The sequence below is a fragment of the Pelodiscus sinensis genome, chromosome 11, assembly GCF_049634645.1.
Source record: "Pelodiscus sinensis isolate JC-2024 chromosome 11, ASM4963464v1, whole genome shotgun sequence".
Lineage (NCBI taxonomy): Eukaryota > Metazoa > Chordata > Testudines > Trionychidae > Pelodiscus > Pelodiscus sinensis.
In genome coordinates, this window is record NC_134721.1 from 37,154,085 (window position 1) to 37,171,712 (window position 17,628).

The following is a 17,628-nucleotide window of genomic DNA, read 5'->3' on the forward strand; positions in this document are numbered from 1 at the left end:
TAGTTGGTTGGTTATTAGAGGACTGATTATGTTCTATTGAAACGCTGTTTGGGTCTGTTATCATATGGACCCTGCTGCTGTCTCTGATAGTATTTCTTGGCCTCTGGTATGGAGTTTATCTTTTATTAGGCTGGGTGTACATGCCTAATGTTGGAAGTGATTTGTGGGAGTCCTTCACTGAATATAGGACTTTGTCTGTCTTGGCCGCAAATAGTTAGTTCCTGTTGAAGGGAAATCTTCTATCTTTGTCTGCAACTCTCTTGGGACTCCAGAAGATTGCAACCATGAAGCCCTGTGCACGACTCTCGCAGTCGCTACCATGTCAGCTACGTCCAGAGATGCCTGAAGGGCTGTTCATGCTATTGATTGGCCCTCTTTCATTATGGATTGGAGCCGGGGCCTTTTTACTCAGGGAGGTCTTGCAGAAGCTCCTGTAGCCTAATGTAGTTGGTGTGGTCATAGTTCGCCAGGAGAGAAGTGTAATTTGATATTCAAAACTGAAGAGCAGCAGAGGAAGAAAGAGTTACTCACCTTGTGCAGTAATGGTAGTTCTTCGAGATGTGTCCCCCCGTGGGTGCTCCACTCCGGGTGCTGATGTGTCCTCATGCTGGTGACTGGAGACTTTTCCAGTGGTTTCCACCATGCCGTGCATGTGCTGTGGTGCCCCTTTGTACCGTTGGAGTCTGTTAGGCGCGCACAGCACAGCACGGCCCCTCCGTTCCTTCTCTACCTGTTAGAGCATGGGGCTCCAAAGCAGGGGAAGGATGGAGGGTAGTGGAGCACCCATGGGGGGACACATCTTGAAGAACTGTGTGAGTAACAAGGTGAGTAACTCTTTCTTCTCCTTGGAGTGGTGTCCCTGTGGGTGCTCCACTCTGGGTGACTACACAGCAGTTGTCGGCCCATGGAGGTGGGTTTGGAGCTCTGTGTTAGTCACTGTGGATAGTACTGCTTGTCCCACTGCCCTGGAAGATGTGATTGAAGAGGAGAGAGGGTAATTCTGTGTGAATGGACGGTCAGATGACCAGGTGGCAGTGTTACAAATGTCCTGGAGAAGAACGTTGCTGAGAAAGGCAATAGTGGAAGACATCGCCCTGGTGGAATGTACTGTGATGGTTTCAGGTAAGTTTTTTATCAGTGTATAGCATATCCGAATACAGGAGGAGATCCATCTTGAGATCCTCTGAGATGAGATTGCTTATCCTTTGGATCATTCTGCATAGCACAGAAACAGTCTAGGGGATGCTCGCCAGGCTCTGGTGCGGTCAATGTAAAATGCAAGTGCCCTGAGGACATCAAGAGTGTGCCATGCAGCATGCACTGGATTGGCATGCGGCTTAGGAAAAAGGCAGGTAAGTTTATGGGTTCGTTGACATGGAAGGGGGAAGGTACTTTGGGGAGGAACTTCGGGTGGGGTTGAAGTATAACTCTGTCTTTGGTGAACACCGTGTACGGGGTTCAGCCATCAACGTGGCGAGCTCGCTCACCCTCCTACTGGAAGTCATTGCAACTAGGAAGGACTCCTTCATCGATAGATCTGACCAAGAGCAGCTCACTAGTGGTTCAAAGGGTGGTTTTGTCAAGCTCTTGAGTACATGGTTCAGATCCCAGACTGGTACTGGTGGACAGATGGGTGGGAAAGTGTTCTGTAGACACTTAAGGAACCTCTTGGTTATCGGGTTTGCGAGGAAGGAAACCCCTTGTTCAGTGCGATGAAACACTGCTATGGCAGCCACGTGTACTTTAATGGTGCTAAGAGCAGGGCCTGACTGTTTCAGGCATAATAAGTAGTCTTAACAGGATGGGGAGGGAGTGGATTTCAGGGTTGTCGTATGTGAGCGCTTGCACCAGTGAGAAAATCTGTTCCATTTATAGAGGTATGTTCTCCTAGTGGATTTTCTTCTACTGTTGATCAGTATTTCCTTCACTGCTTCTGAACAGTTGTTTTCAGCATCCTGGAGCCATGAAGGAGCCAAGCGTGGAGATGAAGCTTGTGGAGTTCTGGATGGAGAGTTCTCTCGTGGTTCTGCGATAAAAGGTCATGATGGAGTGAGAAGGCATACGGATCTACCATTGTCATCTTGTGAAGGTAAGGATACCAAGTCTGTCTAGGCCACGCTGGTGCCACTAGTGTGACTTGAGCCTGATTTGTCCTGATCTTGTTGAGGACCTTGTGTAGGAGAGGAAAAGGAGGGAAAGCGTAAAGGAGAGGAGCATCCCACCTAATAGAAAAGTTTCCCTAGGGCTGCTCTGGAGCAATAGAGGTGACACTTCCTGTTGCTTCTTGTGGCAAAGAGGTCTATGTCTGATTGGCCCCACTAGTGAAAGACTAGATGGAGTGTGTCTTTGTCTATTTCCCATTTGTGCTGGTTGTGGAACATGTTGCTTAGTGATCTGCTGTGATGTTGAGTACTCCAGGAAGGTAGGAGGCCAGCGGGGTGACCTGATGTACCAGACACCAGTTCCATAATTTGATGGCTTCCGTGCAAAGGGATGGGGATTGTGCACCTCCCTGTCGATTGATATAGTACATGCAGGTGGTGTTGTCTGTCATTATAGTAATGGACTTGCAAGCTATGTAAGGTTGGAAGTGTTGACATGCATATCTGACTGCTCATAATTCGAGGAGGTTGATATGAAAAGTTTGTTCCATAAAGGACCATTTGCCGTAAGCTGTGATGGTCCCTAAATGGGCTCCCCAACCCATTTGATGAGTGATCATTGTAACTGTGGGGGAAGGCTGCTGGCATGGTATGTCATCTAGCATGTTTTGTGGGTTTGTCCACCATTGTAGGGAATTGAGGATGCGTGGTGGGATAGTAACTCATTTGGAAAGTTGATCCCTGGAGGGCTTGTAGGTTGTGGCCAACCATGACTGTAGGCCCCTCATGTGAAGTCTGGCCAACTTGATGACGTATGTTGTAGAAGCCATATGCCCGAGGATTTTGAGGCATTTGCGTACCGTCATGGTCAGAGCTGATTGTGCACTCATGATAAGATCGTGTATGGTATTAAATCTGTGTTCGGGCAGAGTAGCCTTTGTTGCCACTGTGTTGATGAGGGCCCCTATAAACTCCAACTTCTGGGTTGGGTATAGCATAGATTTTGTATGATTTATATGGAAGGCAAAGGGACAAGATTTATCCATACCCTTGATCTGGGAGGCCGGTTTTGGAGCCGCTGGTGCATCCTCTGATGGTGGTTGAAGTGACTTCTCATAGAGGAGTTTTCAGTCTGTTCGCTCGATCACGTCATGCTCTAGCCGTTAGCTTCGAGCAGTGGGGGCACTTTTGTGTCTGATGCGACTCCCCTAGTTACTTTATACACTTAGAATGCCTGTCGGAAATGGGCATAGCATCCCGGCACGTCTCGCACCTTTTAAAGCCGGGAGATCCCAGCATGAGTTACGGGGGAAAGGCGGCAAGTCACAATGAAACTTTTTTTTTAAACTTTTGATTGGGGCAGGTTGGCAGGGGTAAAATAACTTGGGGTATGTCTACACTACCCCCCTAGTTCAAACTAGGGGGGGGTAATGTAGTCATACGGAGTTGCAAATGAAGCCCGGGATTTGAATTTCCCGGGCTTCATTTGCATAAAGCCGGCTGGTGCCATTTTTAAATGCCGGCTAGGTCGGACCCCATGCTGCGCGGCATAGACTAGCTAGTTCGGATTAGGCTTCCGAGGTGTACAGCTAGTTCGGATTAGGAAGCCTAACCCGAACTAGCTAGTCCATGCCGCACGTAGCCGCGCGGCATGGAGTCCGACCTAGCCGGCATTTAAAAATGGCGCCGGCCGGCTTTATGCAAATGAAGCCCGGGAAATTCAAATCCTGGGCTTCATTTGCAACTCTGTATGACTACAATACCCCCCCTAGTTCGAACTAGGTGGGTAGTATAGACATACCCCAAGATACTGACGTAACTAATAGGATTAACTGGGTTTTTTTTATAGTTTTCTTTGACAGAGGTCGCGAGGAAAAGATGCTCCATCTGCTGCCGAGAATGGTAGAGAAGGAACTGAGGGGCCATGCTGTGCGTGTGCTTAACAGACTCCAACAGCACAAGGGGGCACCACAGCGCATGTGCAGTGCGGTGGAAACTGCTGGAAAAGTCTCCGGTTGCCGGCTCGAGGACGCACCAGAACCCAAAGTGGAGCACCAACACAGACACCACTTGAAGCAGAATAGACTTTCCTGCCAAAGATATCCAAGGTGTGGCTTTGTACTAAGGCTGTCTGGCTCGTGATGGACTGAGTCCATGACCAATGAATTTAGATAGAGATGTGAAAAGAGAAAATCCATGCCCCTGGTCAGGAATAAATATTTCCTATCTACTCTGTAGTTAGTAGGAGGGAGAGAGGCTGTTTGCCAGAGTGCCCCTGCTGGTTCCATAATAGCCTCATTGATCAGCAATGCTATCCTAGAGAATGTTGCTGGTTAGAATATCTTGAATAGTTTGGGTTCTTTTTCCAGCACCTCCAGCAGTGCAATGTCCTGAGATTGAGCTACATGCTTGAATAAGTCCTGAAATTGTTTCAGGTTGTCTTCTGGTAGAGAGGAAGATGAGCAGAAGATGGCCTCATTTGGAGAAGAGAAAGACTGTGGAACTGTCCAAGAGGGAGTGAGAAGTCATCATTTTTGTCCATTGGCTCGGGTTGGGCTGTTACTGAAGGTGAGTGTGGAGGATTAAATGGTGAGGAGCGTGTTGTGATGAGTGAAGAAGGCATTGCTGTATGTGCTACTGTGGATACCAGTGTCTCATATGAACAATGATGGTGAGAGGAATGGGGGTGGTATTGGTTCCCAGGGGGGCCATTGGGTTTGGAACTGCTGAGGTCAGTAAGGACAAGTGTGATTAAACCACAGAAATTGCGGTGGGTGGTGTGATGCTTGGTGCTGAGTGGAATGCAATGAAATCATTGAGCCTTTTTTTGGGTGCAGTGCTGTGAGAAGAATCTGCTATCCTGTTTGGTTCTTTGGCCAGTACCAGGTGACGATGTTGTGGGTGAGAAAGAAATAAGTTCCGAAGATTGTTGGTGCGGCCATGGTTGATGGATTCTTGGAGAATGCAGTGGTGAAAGTGCACTCGGCCCCAGTGGAGATGGTGCATGGGGCTGCAGCACTTGGTGCATATGATGTGTTTTACACAAAAGCTTCTTGGCTCTGGGGCCGGAGCATGCTTCAATTTTGTCTGCCAGGAACCAGAATGTTCACTCAGGGTATGTCTACACTACCCCGCTAGTTCGAACAAGCGGGGTAATGTAGGCATACCGCACTTGCAAATGAAGCCCGGGATTTGAATTTCCCGGGCTTCATTTGCATAAGCGGGGCGCCGCCATTTTTAAAACCCCGCTCGTTCGAACCCCGTGCAGCGCGGCTACACGGGGCACGAACTAGGTAGTTCGAACTAGGCTTCCTAGTTCGAACTACCTAGTTCGTGCCCCGTGTAGCCGCGCTGCATGAGGTTCGAACGAGCGGGGTTTTAAAAATGGCGGCGCCCCGCTTATGCAAATGAAGCCCGGGAAATTCAAATCCCGGGCTTCATTTGCAAGTGCGGTATGCCTACATTACCCTTCTAGTTCGAATTAGGAGGTTAGTGTAGACATACCCTCAGTGACGAGATGGCCATAGGTGCCGGGAGCAGTGGCATGTCTGGTTTTGTCGGAGCTGATTGAGAAGCAGCACCAGTTGGTATGGAGGAGCTAGACTTTCTCTTTGGTGCCAACTCCACTTTCTTTGAACATGCCATTTTTCGCTTCTCCATGGTGCCAGAAGTAGATGGCACCGGCAAGTGGGAGAGTGGTAGTGATTAATGGCTCGATGTCAGGGTGGTGGTTGATTTCTAGTGGAGTTCCCCAAGGATCAGTCCTAGAGACAGTTTTGTTCAACATCTTTATTAATGACCTGGATGAGGGGATGGATTGCACCCTCAGCAAGTTTGCAGATGACACTAAGCTAGGGGGAGAGGTAGATACCCTGGAAGGTAGGGATATGGTCCAGAGTAACCTAGACAGATTAGAGGATTGGGCCAAAAGAAATCTGATGAGGTTCAACAAGGACAAGTGTAGAGTCCTGCACTTGGAACAGAAGAATCCCAAGTATTGTTACAGGCTGGGGACCACATGGCTAAGTAGCAGTTTAACAGAAAAGGACCTGGGGATTACAGTGGATGAAAATCTGCATATGAGCCAACCGTGTGCCCTTGTAGCCAAGCAGGCTAATGGCATATTAGGTTGCATTAGGAGGAGCGTTGCCAGCAGATCCAGAGAAGTGATTATTCCCCTTTATTTGTCTCTGGTGAGGCCACATCTGGAGTATTTTGTCCAGTTCTGGGCCCCCCACTATAGAAATGATGTGGACACATTTGGTCCAGGGGAGGGTGATCAAAATGATTAGAGGGCTGGAGCGCATGACCTATGAGGAGAGGCTGAGGTATTTGGGTTTGTTTAGTCTGCAGAAGAGAAGCGTGAGGGGGGATTTGATAGCAGCCTTCAACTTAGAATCATAGAATCATAGAACTGGAAGAGACCTCAGAAGGTCATCAAGTCCAGCCCCCTGCTCTAGGCAGGACCAATTCCAACTAAATCAACCCGGCCAGGGCTTTTTCAAGCCGAGACTTAAACACCTCTAGGGATGGAGACTCCACTACTTCCCTAGGTAACCCATTTCAGTGCTTCACCACCCTCCTAGTGAAATAGTTTTCCCTAATATCCAACCTGGACCTCTCCCACCACAACTTGAGACCATTGCTCCTTGTTTTGCCATCTGTCACTACTGAGAACAGCCTCTCTCCATCCTCTTTGGAACCTCCCTTCAGGAAGTTGAAGGCTGCTATCAAATCCCCCCTCACTCTTCGCTTCTGCAGACTAAACAGACCCAAGTCCCTCAGCCTCTCCTCATAAGTCATATGCTCCAGCCCCCTAATCATTTTGGTTGCCCTCCGCTGGACCCTCTCCAATGCGTCCACATCCTTTTTGTAGTGGGGGGCCCAGAACTGGACACAATACTCCAGATGCGGCCTCACCAAAGCTGAATAAAGGGGAATGATGACATCTCTGGATCTGCTGGCAATGCTCCTCTTAATGCAACCTAATATGCCATTAGCCTTCTTGGCTACAAGGGCACACTGTTGACTCATATCTAGCTTCTCATCCACTGTAACCCCCAGGTCCTTTTCTGCAGAACTACTACTTAACCGGTTGGTCCCCAGCTTGTAACTATGCTTGGGATTCTTCCGTCCCAAGTGCAGGACTCTACACTTGTCCTTGTTGAACCTCATCAGATTTCTTTGTGGCCCAATCCTCCAATTTGTCTAAGTCATTCTGTACCCTATCTCTGCCCTTGAGCGTGTCTACCTCTCCCCCCAACTTAGTGTCATCCGCAAACTTGCTGAGGGTGCAATCCATCCCCTCATCCAGATCATTAATAAAGATATTGAACAAAACCGGTCCTAGAACCGAACCTTGGGGCACTCCACTAGAAACCGACCGCCATCCTGACATCGAGCCATTGATCACTACCCGCTGGGCTCGGCCTTCTAGCCATCTTTCTATCCATCTTACCGTCCATTTATCCAATCCACAATCCCTTAACTTGCTGGCAAGAATATTGTGGGAGACCGTATCAAAAGCCTTGCTAAAGTCAAGGTATATAACATCCACTGACTTCCCCATGTCCACCGAGCCAGTTACCTCATCATAGAAGCTAATCAGATTGGTCAGGCACGACTTGCCCTTCGTGAATCCATGCTGACTATTCCTAATCACTTTTCTCTCATCCAAGTGCCTCAATATGGATTCCTTAAGGATCCCTTCCATGATTTTTCCAGGAACCGAGGTAAGACTGACCGGCCTATAGTTCCCTGGATCATCCGTCTTCCCTTTTTTGAAGATGGGCACTACATTTGCCTTTTTCCAGTCATCCGGGATTTCTCCCGATCTCCACGACTTTTCAAAGATATTAGCCAAAGGCTCCACAATGACATTTGCCAACTCCCTCATTACCCTCGGATGCACTAAGTCCGGACCCATGGATTTATGTACGTTTAGGTTTTCTAAATAGTTCCTAACCTGTTCTTTACCTACCACGGGCTGTCCATCTTCATCCCATCTTGCGTCACTTGGCGCGGAAGTCCAGGAGCCGACCTTGTCCGTGAATACAGAGGCAAAGAAAGCATTGAGTACTTCAGCTTTCCCCACATCATCTGTCACTAGGTTACCTCCTTCATCCATTAGGGGCCGCACACCCTCTCTGATCACCTTCTTCGTTTTAACATGCTTGTTATCCTTCATATCCTTAGCCAGTCGTAATTCCATTTGTGCTTTCACCTTCCTGATAACCCCCCGGCATTCTCGAGCTATACCTTTAAACTCCTCCCTGGTCATTTGTCCAAGTTTCCACTTTTTGCAAGCTTCCTTTTTGTGCTTAAGTTCACCAAGGATTTCCCCTGTAAGCCAGTCCGGTCTCCTACCATGTTTGCCTCTCTTGCTACGCGTCGGGATGGTTTCTTTCTGTGCCTTCAATAAGGCTTCTTTAAAATACTGCAAGCTGTCCTGGACTCCTTTACCCTTCATGTTTACATCCGAGGGGATTCTACCCATCAGATCTCCGAGGGAGTCAAAATCTGCTTTTCTGAAGTCCAGGGTGTGTATTTTACTACTCTCTTTTCTTCCTTTGGTCAGGATCCTGAAATCTACCATCTCATGATCACTGCTTCCCAGGTTGTCACCCACCTCCACTTCCCCTATTAGTTCCTTCCTGTTTGTGAGCAGAAGGTCAAGCTGCGCACGGCCCCTGGTCGGATCCTTCAGCACCTGTGTCAAGAAGTTATCCCCAACATTCTCCAAAAACTTCCTGGATTGCCTGTGTACTGCCGTATAGGTTTCCCAGCAGATGTCAGGGTGATTAAAGTCCCCCACGAGAACCAGGGCCTGCGATCTGGAAGCTTCGCTCAGTTGTCCGAAGAAAGCCTCATCTACCTCATCCACCTGATTCGGTGGCCTGTAGCAAACACCAACCACAACATCAATGCTGTTGTTTGCTCCTGTAAACTTCCTGAAGGGAGGTTCCAAAGAGAATGGAGAGAGACTGTTCTCAGTAGTGACTGATGGCAGAACAAGAAGCAATGGTCTCAAGTTACAGTGGGGGAGTTTAGGTTGGATATTAAGAAAATGATGTCACTAGGAGGGTGGTGAAGCACTGGAATTGGTTACCTAGGGAGGTGGTGGAGGTTTTTAAGTCTCAGCTTGACAAAGCCGTGGCTGGTTTGAGTTAGTTGGGATTGGTCCTGTTTTGGACAGGGGCTGGACTTGATGACCTGTTGATGTCTCTTCCAGCTCTATGGTTCTATGACCCAGGACGTTGACAGCAAAGACGATCCGGAGAGGCCCAGGATGAGTGGGAGATTTGAGGGCAATGAATTAGCCCTCTTGTGAGGTGTCAACTGCTCTGCCAGTTCAGAAAACATCCCCCAGTGGTTGAAGGGACTTTTTCTTTAGGAGGTTCTCAAGTCTCATTTCTCTTTTTTTTTTCTGGCTCTGGCCATCATGTTCTGGCAGTGTGGGCAGTTCTGCACCACATGGCCTTTGCCTAGACATTTTATGGAGGACATGTGGTCATCTGATGCAAGCATTGAGTCCCTGCAAGAGTCACATTTTTTAAAATCAGGAGAGCCTGGCATTTTGACTAGGAGAAGATTTAAAAAAACCCGGAGAAATAGTAAGCAGAGAAAAACCAGGCAAGTGTGGTTTTTTTTTTTAAACTATGAACTAATGAACACTAACTTAAACTAATTAAAACTGGTAACAAATTATAAACTAACTACATTATTTTTATCTTTTCAGTCAGAAAGAAAGCACTACTGTAACTCCATCTTCTGCCAAGGACGGTAGGAGTACCTGTATACATCAGGGCTAAAGCTGAATTAAGCTATGAAACTTTAGCTATGTCAAGAGCATAGCTTAAGTCTAAATAGCTTAATTTGGCTTTTGGCACTGTCTACACAGCAGGAAGTCGAAGAAAGAACACTCCTCCTTCGACTTCTCTTACTCTCCATAAGAAGTCCTCCAGCTCAATATTATTTCAAAATAAAGGCTTGTAGTGTAGATGTGCACTATATTATTTCAGAATAAAACCAGTTGTTCCGAAATAATGCTGCTGTGTAGACATACCCTAGAAAAGGAACTAAGGGACACTTGCTCCATGCACACAGCCAACAGAACAGCGCAAGACAGCTACTGTGCATGAGCAGCGCGGGAAGGCACTGTTAGGCAAAAATCTCTGATGGTGCGAGGATGCACCAAGACCTGAGTGGAGCACCCACAGGGACACCATTTGAAGGAGAATCATTATCTACAAACAAAATCCTAACACAGCAAACAAATCTGATGCTTTTTTTAGATGAAGGGTGCTATGACTTAATAGACTTAAATTTTATGAGGCATCTGTCTTGGTGCCATACAAAAAATCACGATATAATAGCAGAATAGTGTAAATTAAGTGGTTTGATAACACAAAGTAACTATTGTATTATTAGGGAATTATCCTATGGGGTGTTTCTAGTGAGGTTCTACCAGAAACTGTTCTTGGCTCAATGCTATTCAAATATTTAGCAATAATCTGGAAGAAATCATTGCTAATGAAATTTGCAGCACACACAAAAATGATGGGAAGTTAAATAATGATGAGGACAGACCAGTTACACAGATTGATCTGGATTATTTAGTCATGAACACTTTTGTTTGAACAAAATGCACTTTAGTGTAACGAAATGCCAGTCATGTATCTTGCAATAAAGAATTTGTTTTGCACTTACAAGATGGTAGACAATTTTGACATGGAGTGATGCTGAAAAGAACTTAGGGGTAAATGGTAGGTGGCCACCTGAACATAAGCTTCCAGGGCAATGCTGTAGGTAAGAGGGCAAACACAGTCACTGGTTGCATAAGAGGAGGAAGTTTGAGTAGGAGAGGGAGGTGGCAATACCTCTGTATACAGCATTAATGAGACCATTAATTAAATATTGCATCCAGTTCTGAATTCTCCATTTTAAAAATATTGAAAAACTGGAAATGGTTCAACAATTTATTCAAGGTCTTGAAAACATGCTTCATAGTGAGACACTCATGAACCTCATTTTATTTAGTTTATCCAAGAGAAGATTAAGAGGTAGTTTGATTTTGGTCTAACATGGCCAGGGAACCACTTTTGGCCAGGGCCACTGACCCACAGAAAAATCAGTTGGGGGCCACACACAAGCAACCCTCCCCCCCCAAAACAAAACCTTCACTACTCATATGCCCCTTCCTCACACTGAACTCAGTGCACACCACTCTCCAGTTCCTGCAGGTGACCAATCCAGCACTAATGCTCCAGCCCTGAGGGGGTGAGAGGAGGGTACCAAGGCTCCATGTTTCTTCTGTAGATAAGCAAGCCAGCACTAACATTCTAGCCCCACAGGGAGGGAGATGCTGAGTCTCTGGGATTCCTCTTGCAGCTAGCATCCTAGCTCTGTAGGGGGAGGCACCAAATCTTTGGGCTTCCATCTACAGCTCAGGAAGCTGGCACTTATGTGCCAGCCCCACAGGGGAAGGGGACACTAAGGCCTGGGGCTCCCCTTCACTGCAGAACAAGCCAGTGCATGTGGTCCAGTTCCATGAGGGGAAGAGGACACAGGTTCAGGGCTTCTGGCCAGTAGGATGGAAACTTGCTGTGGCCAGATCCAATTAAGCCAGGAACTGGATCTGGTGTAGGTTCCCTACTCCTTGCCCACAAGTATCTACATGTGGAAGAAATTTTTTATATCAGATGGCTCTGTAATGTAGCAGAAAAAAGCATAACAAAATACAGTGGTTGGAAGCTTGACCTAGACAATTTCAGACTAATTATAAGGCACAATATTTTTTTAGCAGCAAGGGTAATTGACCATTGGAACAACACATTTCAGAACATGGTGGATTCTCTGTCACTTGCAGTCTTTAAATCAAGACTAAATGATATGGTATAGCTGAAACAGATGTTATGAATCTGTTTCATAACAATAAAATAATACATTAGGCAAGATTCTTGACTCTGCCATGGCCACTTTGAGATACGTTAGTGGCACAAATTAGCCATAACTGACCTCATGTTTCCCTTATGAATTTGATGCAGAAATTACTGAGTGATGTTCTCTGGCCTGTTATCTAGTCTCTGGCCTCAGACTAGATGACCATAATTCTCCATTCTGGCCATAAATCTATGACTCATGGAAACATCTTAAGTTCCTAAGGAACTCATTTAGAGTACAGATGCAAGTTCTAACTGAGTCTGTATACATTCAAATGTAATATGTTTGGAAAGTGGTTTTACCAAATTTTTTCCTATGCATTTAAAAAAAAGTTAGAGAACAAGAGTTCCTTAAATATGAAATATAAAAAATAAAGAGAAGCAAAGTAAAGGTTCTAAAGAAAAGCCCAGTTAAAAGAATCTAATGAAAGCTGAATTCAGAATTTCCATTGTAGCATACATAATATTGAACAATAACATAATAAATTAGGCAAGATTCTTGACTCTGCCATGGCCACTTTGAGACATTTTAGTGGCACAATTTAGCCATAGCTGACCTCATGTTTCCCCTTATGTTGGTAATTCCAGGGTGGTACAGAACCATGTTTCCTGGATCTCTACATTGGTGGGTGCATGTGTGGAGTGCCACTGCACTTTGGCAACCTATGGAGTTCTCTGGAGTTACAAACTGAGCCTGCTCTAAAATGCACTAAAAGGAACTGAACCAATCACAGGATTGGGGAACAACAAAGGTTCAGAAAAACTAGCTTTGTCCTCTCACACTCATGGTCTTCTGCTGAACAAAGAATCTAGATATCTGTCTTAGAACAATGTGGCAGAATAAAGACAAATGTTTCTAAATAGAAGCAGGTGAGCACAAAACAACAAGCACTAAGTTGTTGTTTCTATATTTCTGTTTGGGGGAGGAGGGTGGAGCATCTTTACAAACAAAGAACACGAGATCAGATCTGTTTTAGTCAGGCTTGCACTAATGAGAACTAAACGGGAAGCATCTCTTACATTATATCACACATAGGTGGAATCCCACTTAAATTTCCATGAAATTCCATTCAGCATATAGTGGAAGAGAAGACAGATGTAGACTGTGCTCTACAGAAGTGTAGTGTTCTCAGGCAAAACTCTGGGTAACTGGGTAATAATTTAATAAAACTGTATGAGTGGACCCAGTTGTACAGGAAGGGCACTTAAAACATTAATACATAAGTAAAAAATGTCAATGTGCCAACTGTACTTCCAGTTATAATGGACCTTTAATTTAGTAACATTGCTTGTTGACAAAAACAATACTCAATTTTGGAGCCTATTTATATTTTTCAACTGAAATATTTTCCTGATGAAAAATAGGGTTTTGTTGGACACAAGTTTTGCATGAAAATATCTTCTAACACTTGTGGCCTTTTAAGGGCAAATTTTGAAATGAAACACATTCTTTCAAATTCAAATTTGTTTAAAATATTTTGAATTTCTTCTCCCCTCTCATTTTATCTTCTTTTCCCCACAAAGTGTAATGAAAGGAATAATGTCCAACTTTTTTTTTCCTCCCTCACTTTTTTCATTGTATCTTTTCAGAACTTTGTTAACATCGGAAAAGTTAGAGTGGCGAAAGGAACATTACTACTCCAACTTTTTCAAAATTGGAGAAGTTTTGAGAAGTTACAGAATAGGGGAGAAAAAGTGGTGGGTGTCTGTGGGACTGCAAATGCCATTCATTCTGTGAAGTCATGGTTGAAAACAGGGGAAAAAAGTATGAAATTCCAACATTTTGGAATTTTTGGGCTATTAGAAAAACTGAATCCAAATGAAATTTTCACTGAGTTTCATTCTGTATTTTTAATGAAAAACTGCATTTTTTTTGTTATAAATTTTCTGTTGGGGGGGGGGAAGAAAGGACTGTTTATGTGCTTTATTTGTTTTCTTTTTTAAAATTTCTCTCTACTCAAATATAAAGGTTCCACCCAATTTTATTCTCAATAAGATTATTTTTAAATCCACAATGAAGTTTAATGAGGGTAGATTAAGCAAGTATCAGCAATAAATTTCTGTATCTTCTATTAAAACAAAAGTACACACACACACACACACACACACACACACACACACACACACACACACACACACACACACACACACACACACTTACTTACAGTGGTAAATGAACTATATAGGTAATATATGGCCCAAGAAATAATCACAATGTAGTAAATATTTAGCCAAAAGGACAGGACAGCAGCTGCTAATCCCACTCCTGTAGGAAAACAAAACAAAAGCATTAGAGATTTTTCAATTACTCTTTGCAAAGTTTTTAACAAAATCAGTACCATTATAAACAATCATATTTTGAAAGGAAAACATCACATATCGAACAATTATATCATACTGATTTAGCTATCATGAACCCAGCTGAAATTCTAGAAGTAACATAAGAAGTGGACACTAATTATGAGTGATTCACATTTTGGGTGCGCCAGTTGAGACACCTGATTCCTGAGTTTGTGAAGTGATAAACACTAAGGCTGTGTCTACATTGGCACCCCTTTCCGGAAAAGGGATGCTAATGAGACCAATCGGAATTGCAAATGCCGTGGGGGGGTTAAATATCCCCCGCGGCATTTGCATGAACATGGCTGCCGCTTTTTTCCGGCTCGGGGTTTTGCCGGAGAAAAGCGCCAGTCTAGACGGGATCTTGCGGAAAATAAGCCCTTTTCCACAAGATCCCTTATTCCTACTTGAAAAACCCCGAGCCGGAAAAAAGCGGCAGCCATGTGCATGCAAATGCCGCGGGGGATATTTAAATCCCCCACGGCATTTGCAATTCCTACTGGTCTCATTAGCATCCCTTTTCCGAAAAGGGGTGCTAATGTAGACGCAGCCTAAGCTTTTATTCACATCCGCTGTCACTGAGGTGCTCACCACTCTTGAAAATAACAAAAATAACCATCTCTTAGATACCTCGAGTTAGCACCCAGAACAAATGGATACTTTTGAAAACCGAGGCCTAGTTGTATGTTCAGTACTGTATTGAAATACATATGAAAAGATTTCCAACACACAAAGCTATGCACTAACTCCCTTCCTTAAGTAAGTTACCCCATCTCAACCCTGGTCTCTCAGCAAATGTCCATGGACACAGAATAAGCATCCCCCAGCAGCCAGCAAAGGAAGGGTATAGAGTTAAGGGCTACCCACTGAGAATGCTCCACCCTCAGCTTCCTACAGCAACTCCTGGAGGGACTGTTTGCCATTCAAGCTGGTTTCAAAGGTACATAGGATCCAAACAATATAAGACTGTTCACACAATTGTGCCTGGAGAAGATCAGGTGTGAACTCCAGAGCACAGATGTAATATGTTATCTGTGAGAAACACCATTATGTAGGCAGTAACCTGCATCATCTGAATTCTCCAAGAAGCTCTCCCAGTACAGCCCTATTTCAGTAATCCACACAAGAGGTGGACAAGGTGAGAGTTTTAAGTATAGCATGATCTGCATCTAATGGGTAAAGTTGCGCACACAGATGGCAACGCAGAAAAACTAAAATGTGTACTGCAGAGCAGAGCTCTACTAACTTTTGTATACTTAGTTTCATTTCAGGTTTCATTACTAACCCAAAGCCCTAGTGCTGGGTGCTACAAAATGATTTGTGATTTCATATGCAACCCAGTTAAAACTCATGGTTTCTCGTTGTTGTCTCAGTAAAAAAAAAAAAAAAAAAAAGTTTGGATTACGTTTTGCCCTAAGTTCAAACTTAAAATTGTATTGGGGCCTACAGGCATTGGGGCCTATAGGCATTGCTGTAATACAAAATATTAATATATCATATATAATTAATATAATTATTAATAGGGGCCGAAAACCTATCTGAAGAAGGTTAAAAGGGAGATTGCCCAATGTTTCTATGAACTGAAACTACTATATTTTATACCTCCTCCACATAGTACACTTCAAACACTCTTTACTAAGACCTCCTCGTCTACACTGCAGGTTTCTTGCAAAAAAGTTCTTGTGCAACAGTGTGTCCATACTGCCATGTGCTTTTGCGCAAGAGCATCCATGGCAGTGTGGACGCTGTATTGCACAAGAAAGCTCTGATGGCCATTTGCACAAGGGCTCTTGCACAAAAAGGCTTATTCCTCATACAAAGAGGAATAACTCTTGCGCAAAAAGCCCTGTGTTCTTACTATTTACTGTACTTTTTCCTTGCGCAAGAATGCACTTGTAGTGTGGATGCTCTACAAGTTTTTTCACAAAAATGGATGTTTTTGCACAAAAACTCTGCAATGTAGATTTAGCCTAGGTAAAACTTTCTGAGATTTTTCAGAATGACTCAAGAAATTTGTATGCCCAACTTCTGTTAATTTTAATGAAATCTGAGTGTATAAATCCCTTATGTAACTTTAAATGTTTCAGTCCCACTTCAGAAAATCATGTATTTCTTTTAAAAAATGAGCAAAATAAAAATGAAACTATGTTGTATCTGTTCCATAAGTTCATTGAATCTGGAAGTGTCAGAGAATACATATTTATGCAAATCTCATACTGTACCTTTAAACATTGGTGCAAGCTTCCAGACTCCGAGGCCTCCTATAGATGTGAACTGACCAAGAGAACATTCCAAAAGAAATAGTGGAACTCCAGCAAAAATTAAAGTGAGAAAATATGGAATCAGGAATGCTCCTAAAAGGAACACAGCAAGCAGTCTGTTAGAGTGAAAAAATTTTAAACCCACAATTTTATCATCTTCCTTGCCTATTATAGAGCAGATTTTCTCATCGTATCTTTTTTATTTTGGTTATTAAAAGTAGCTAATATACATTAATGCCTTTCTGAACAACTAGAAGCTCTAAGAGTTAGAAAGTCAAGGAAAGAAGGGACTTCACCTAGCATCATTTAGATTACTTGTCTTTAAAATAGATAAGGTGGCACAAAGGAGAAGGAAAGCTGCTGGATGTGGCCAGGTGAGAATTACCCGATAAAGGGGAAGCTCACAGCTGAGGTAGCCAGCCCTTGCATCATGTCAGCTCTGTTCTGGTAATGAAGCAGCACTGCCAGGCTACGTCTACACTGGCATGATTTTCCAGAAATGCTTTTAACGGAAAAGGTTTTCCATTAAAAGTATTTCTGGAAAAACGCGTCTACATTGGTAGGACGCTTTTCCGGAAAAGCACTTTTTGCGGAAAAGCGTCCGTGGCCAATCTAGATGCGCTTTTCCACAAAAAAGCCCCGATCGTCATTTTCGCGATCGGGGCTTTTTTGCGGAAAACAAATCTTAGTTGTCTACACTGGCCCTTTTCCGGAACTGTTTTCTGGAAAAAGACTTTTGCCCGAACGGGAGCAGCATAGTTTTTCTGGAAAAGCACTGATGATTTTACATTAGATTGTCAGTGCTTTTCCAGAAATTCAAGCGGCCAGTGTAGACACCTGGCAAGTTTTTCCAGAAAAGCAGCTGATTTTCCGGAATAACTTGCCAGTGTAGACACAGCCCCAGAGGGTAATGTGTTTGGTTAATTATAATTGCCAACCCCATGAATGCTCTGATCTCCACAGGCCCACAGCAGTGCAATCCAT

General features: G+C 44.2%; 1 protein-coding gene across 3 annotated transcripts in view; it reads right to left on the reverse strand.

The window, feature by feature from the left end:
• SLC6A1 (solute carrier family 6 member 1) overlaps positions 1-17,628 on the reverse strand; it is a 210,974-nt gene that overhangs the window by 61,894 nt on the left and 131,452 nt on the right. For all 3 annotated transcript variants that reach the window (XM_075939325.1, XM_075939324.1, XM_075939323.1), the window contains 2 exons: positions 16,606-16,737; positions 14,209-14,309 (listed from right to left, as the gene is read on the reverse strand). In XM_075939325.1, the coding sequence (XP_075795440.1) occupies positions 14,209-14,309; positions 16,606-16,737 (233 nt within the window). The remainder of the gene's footprint in view (positions 1-14,208; positions 14,310-16,605; positions 16,738-17,628) is intronic.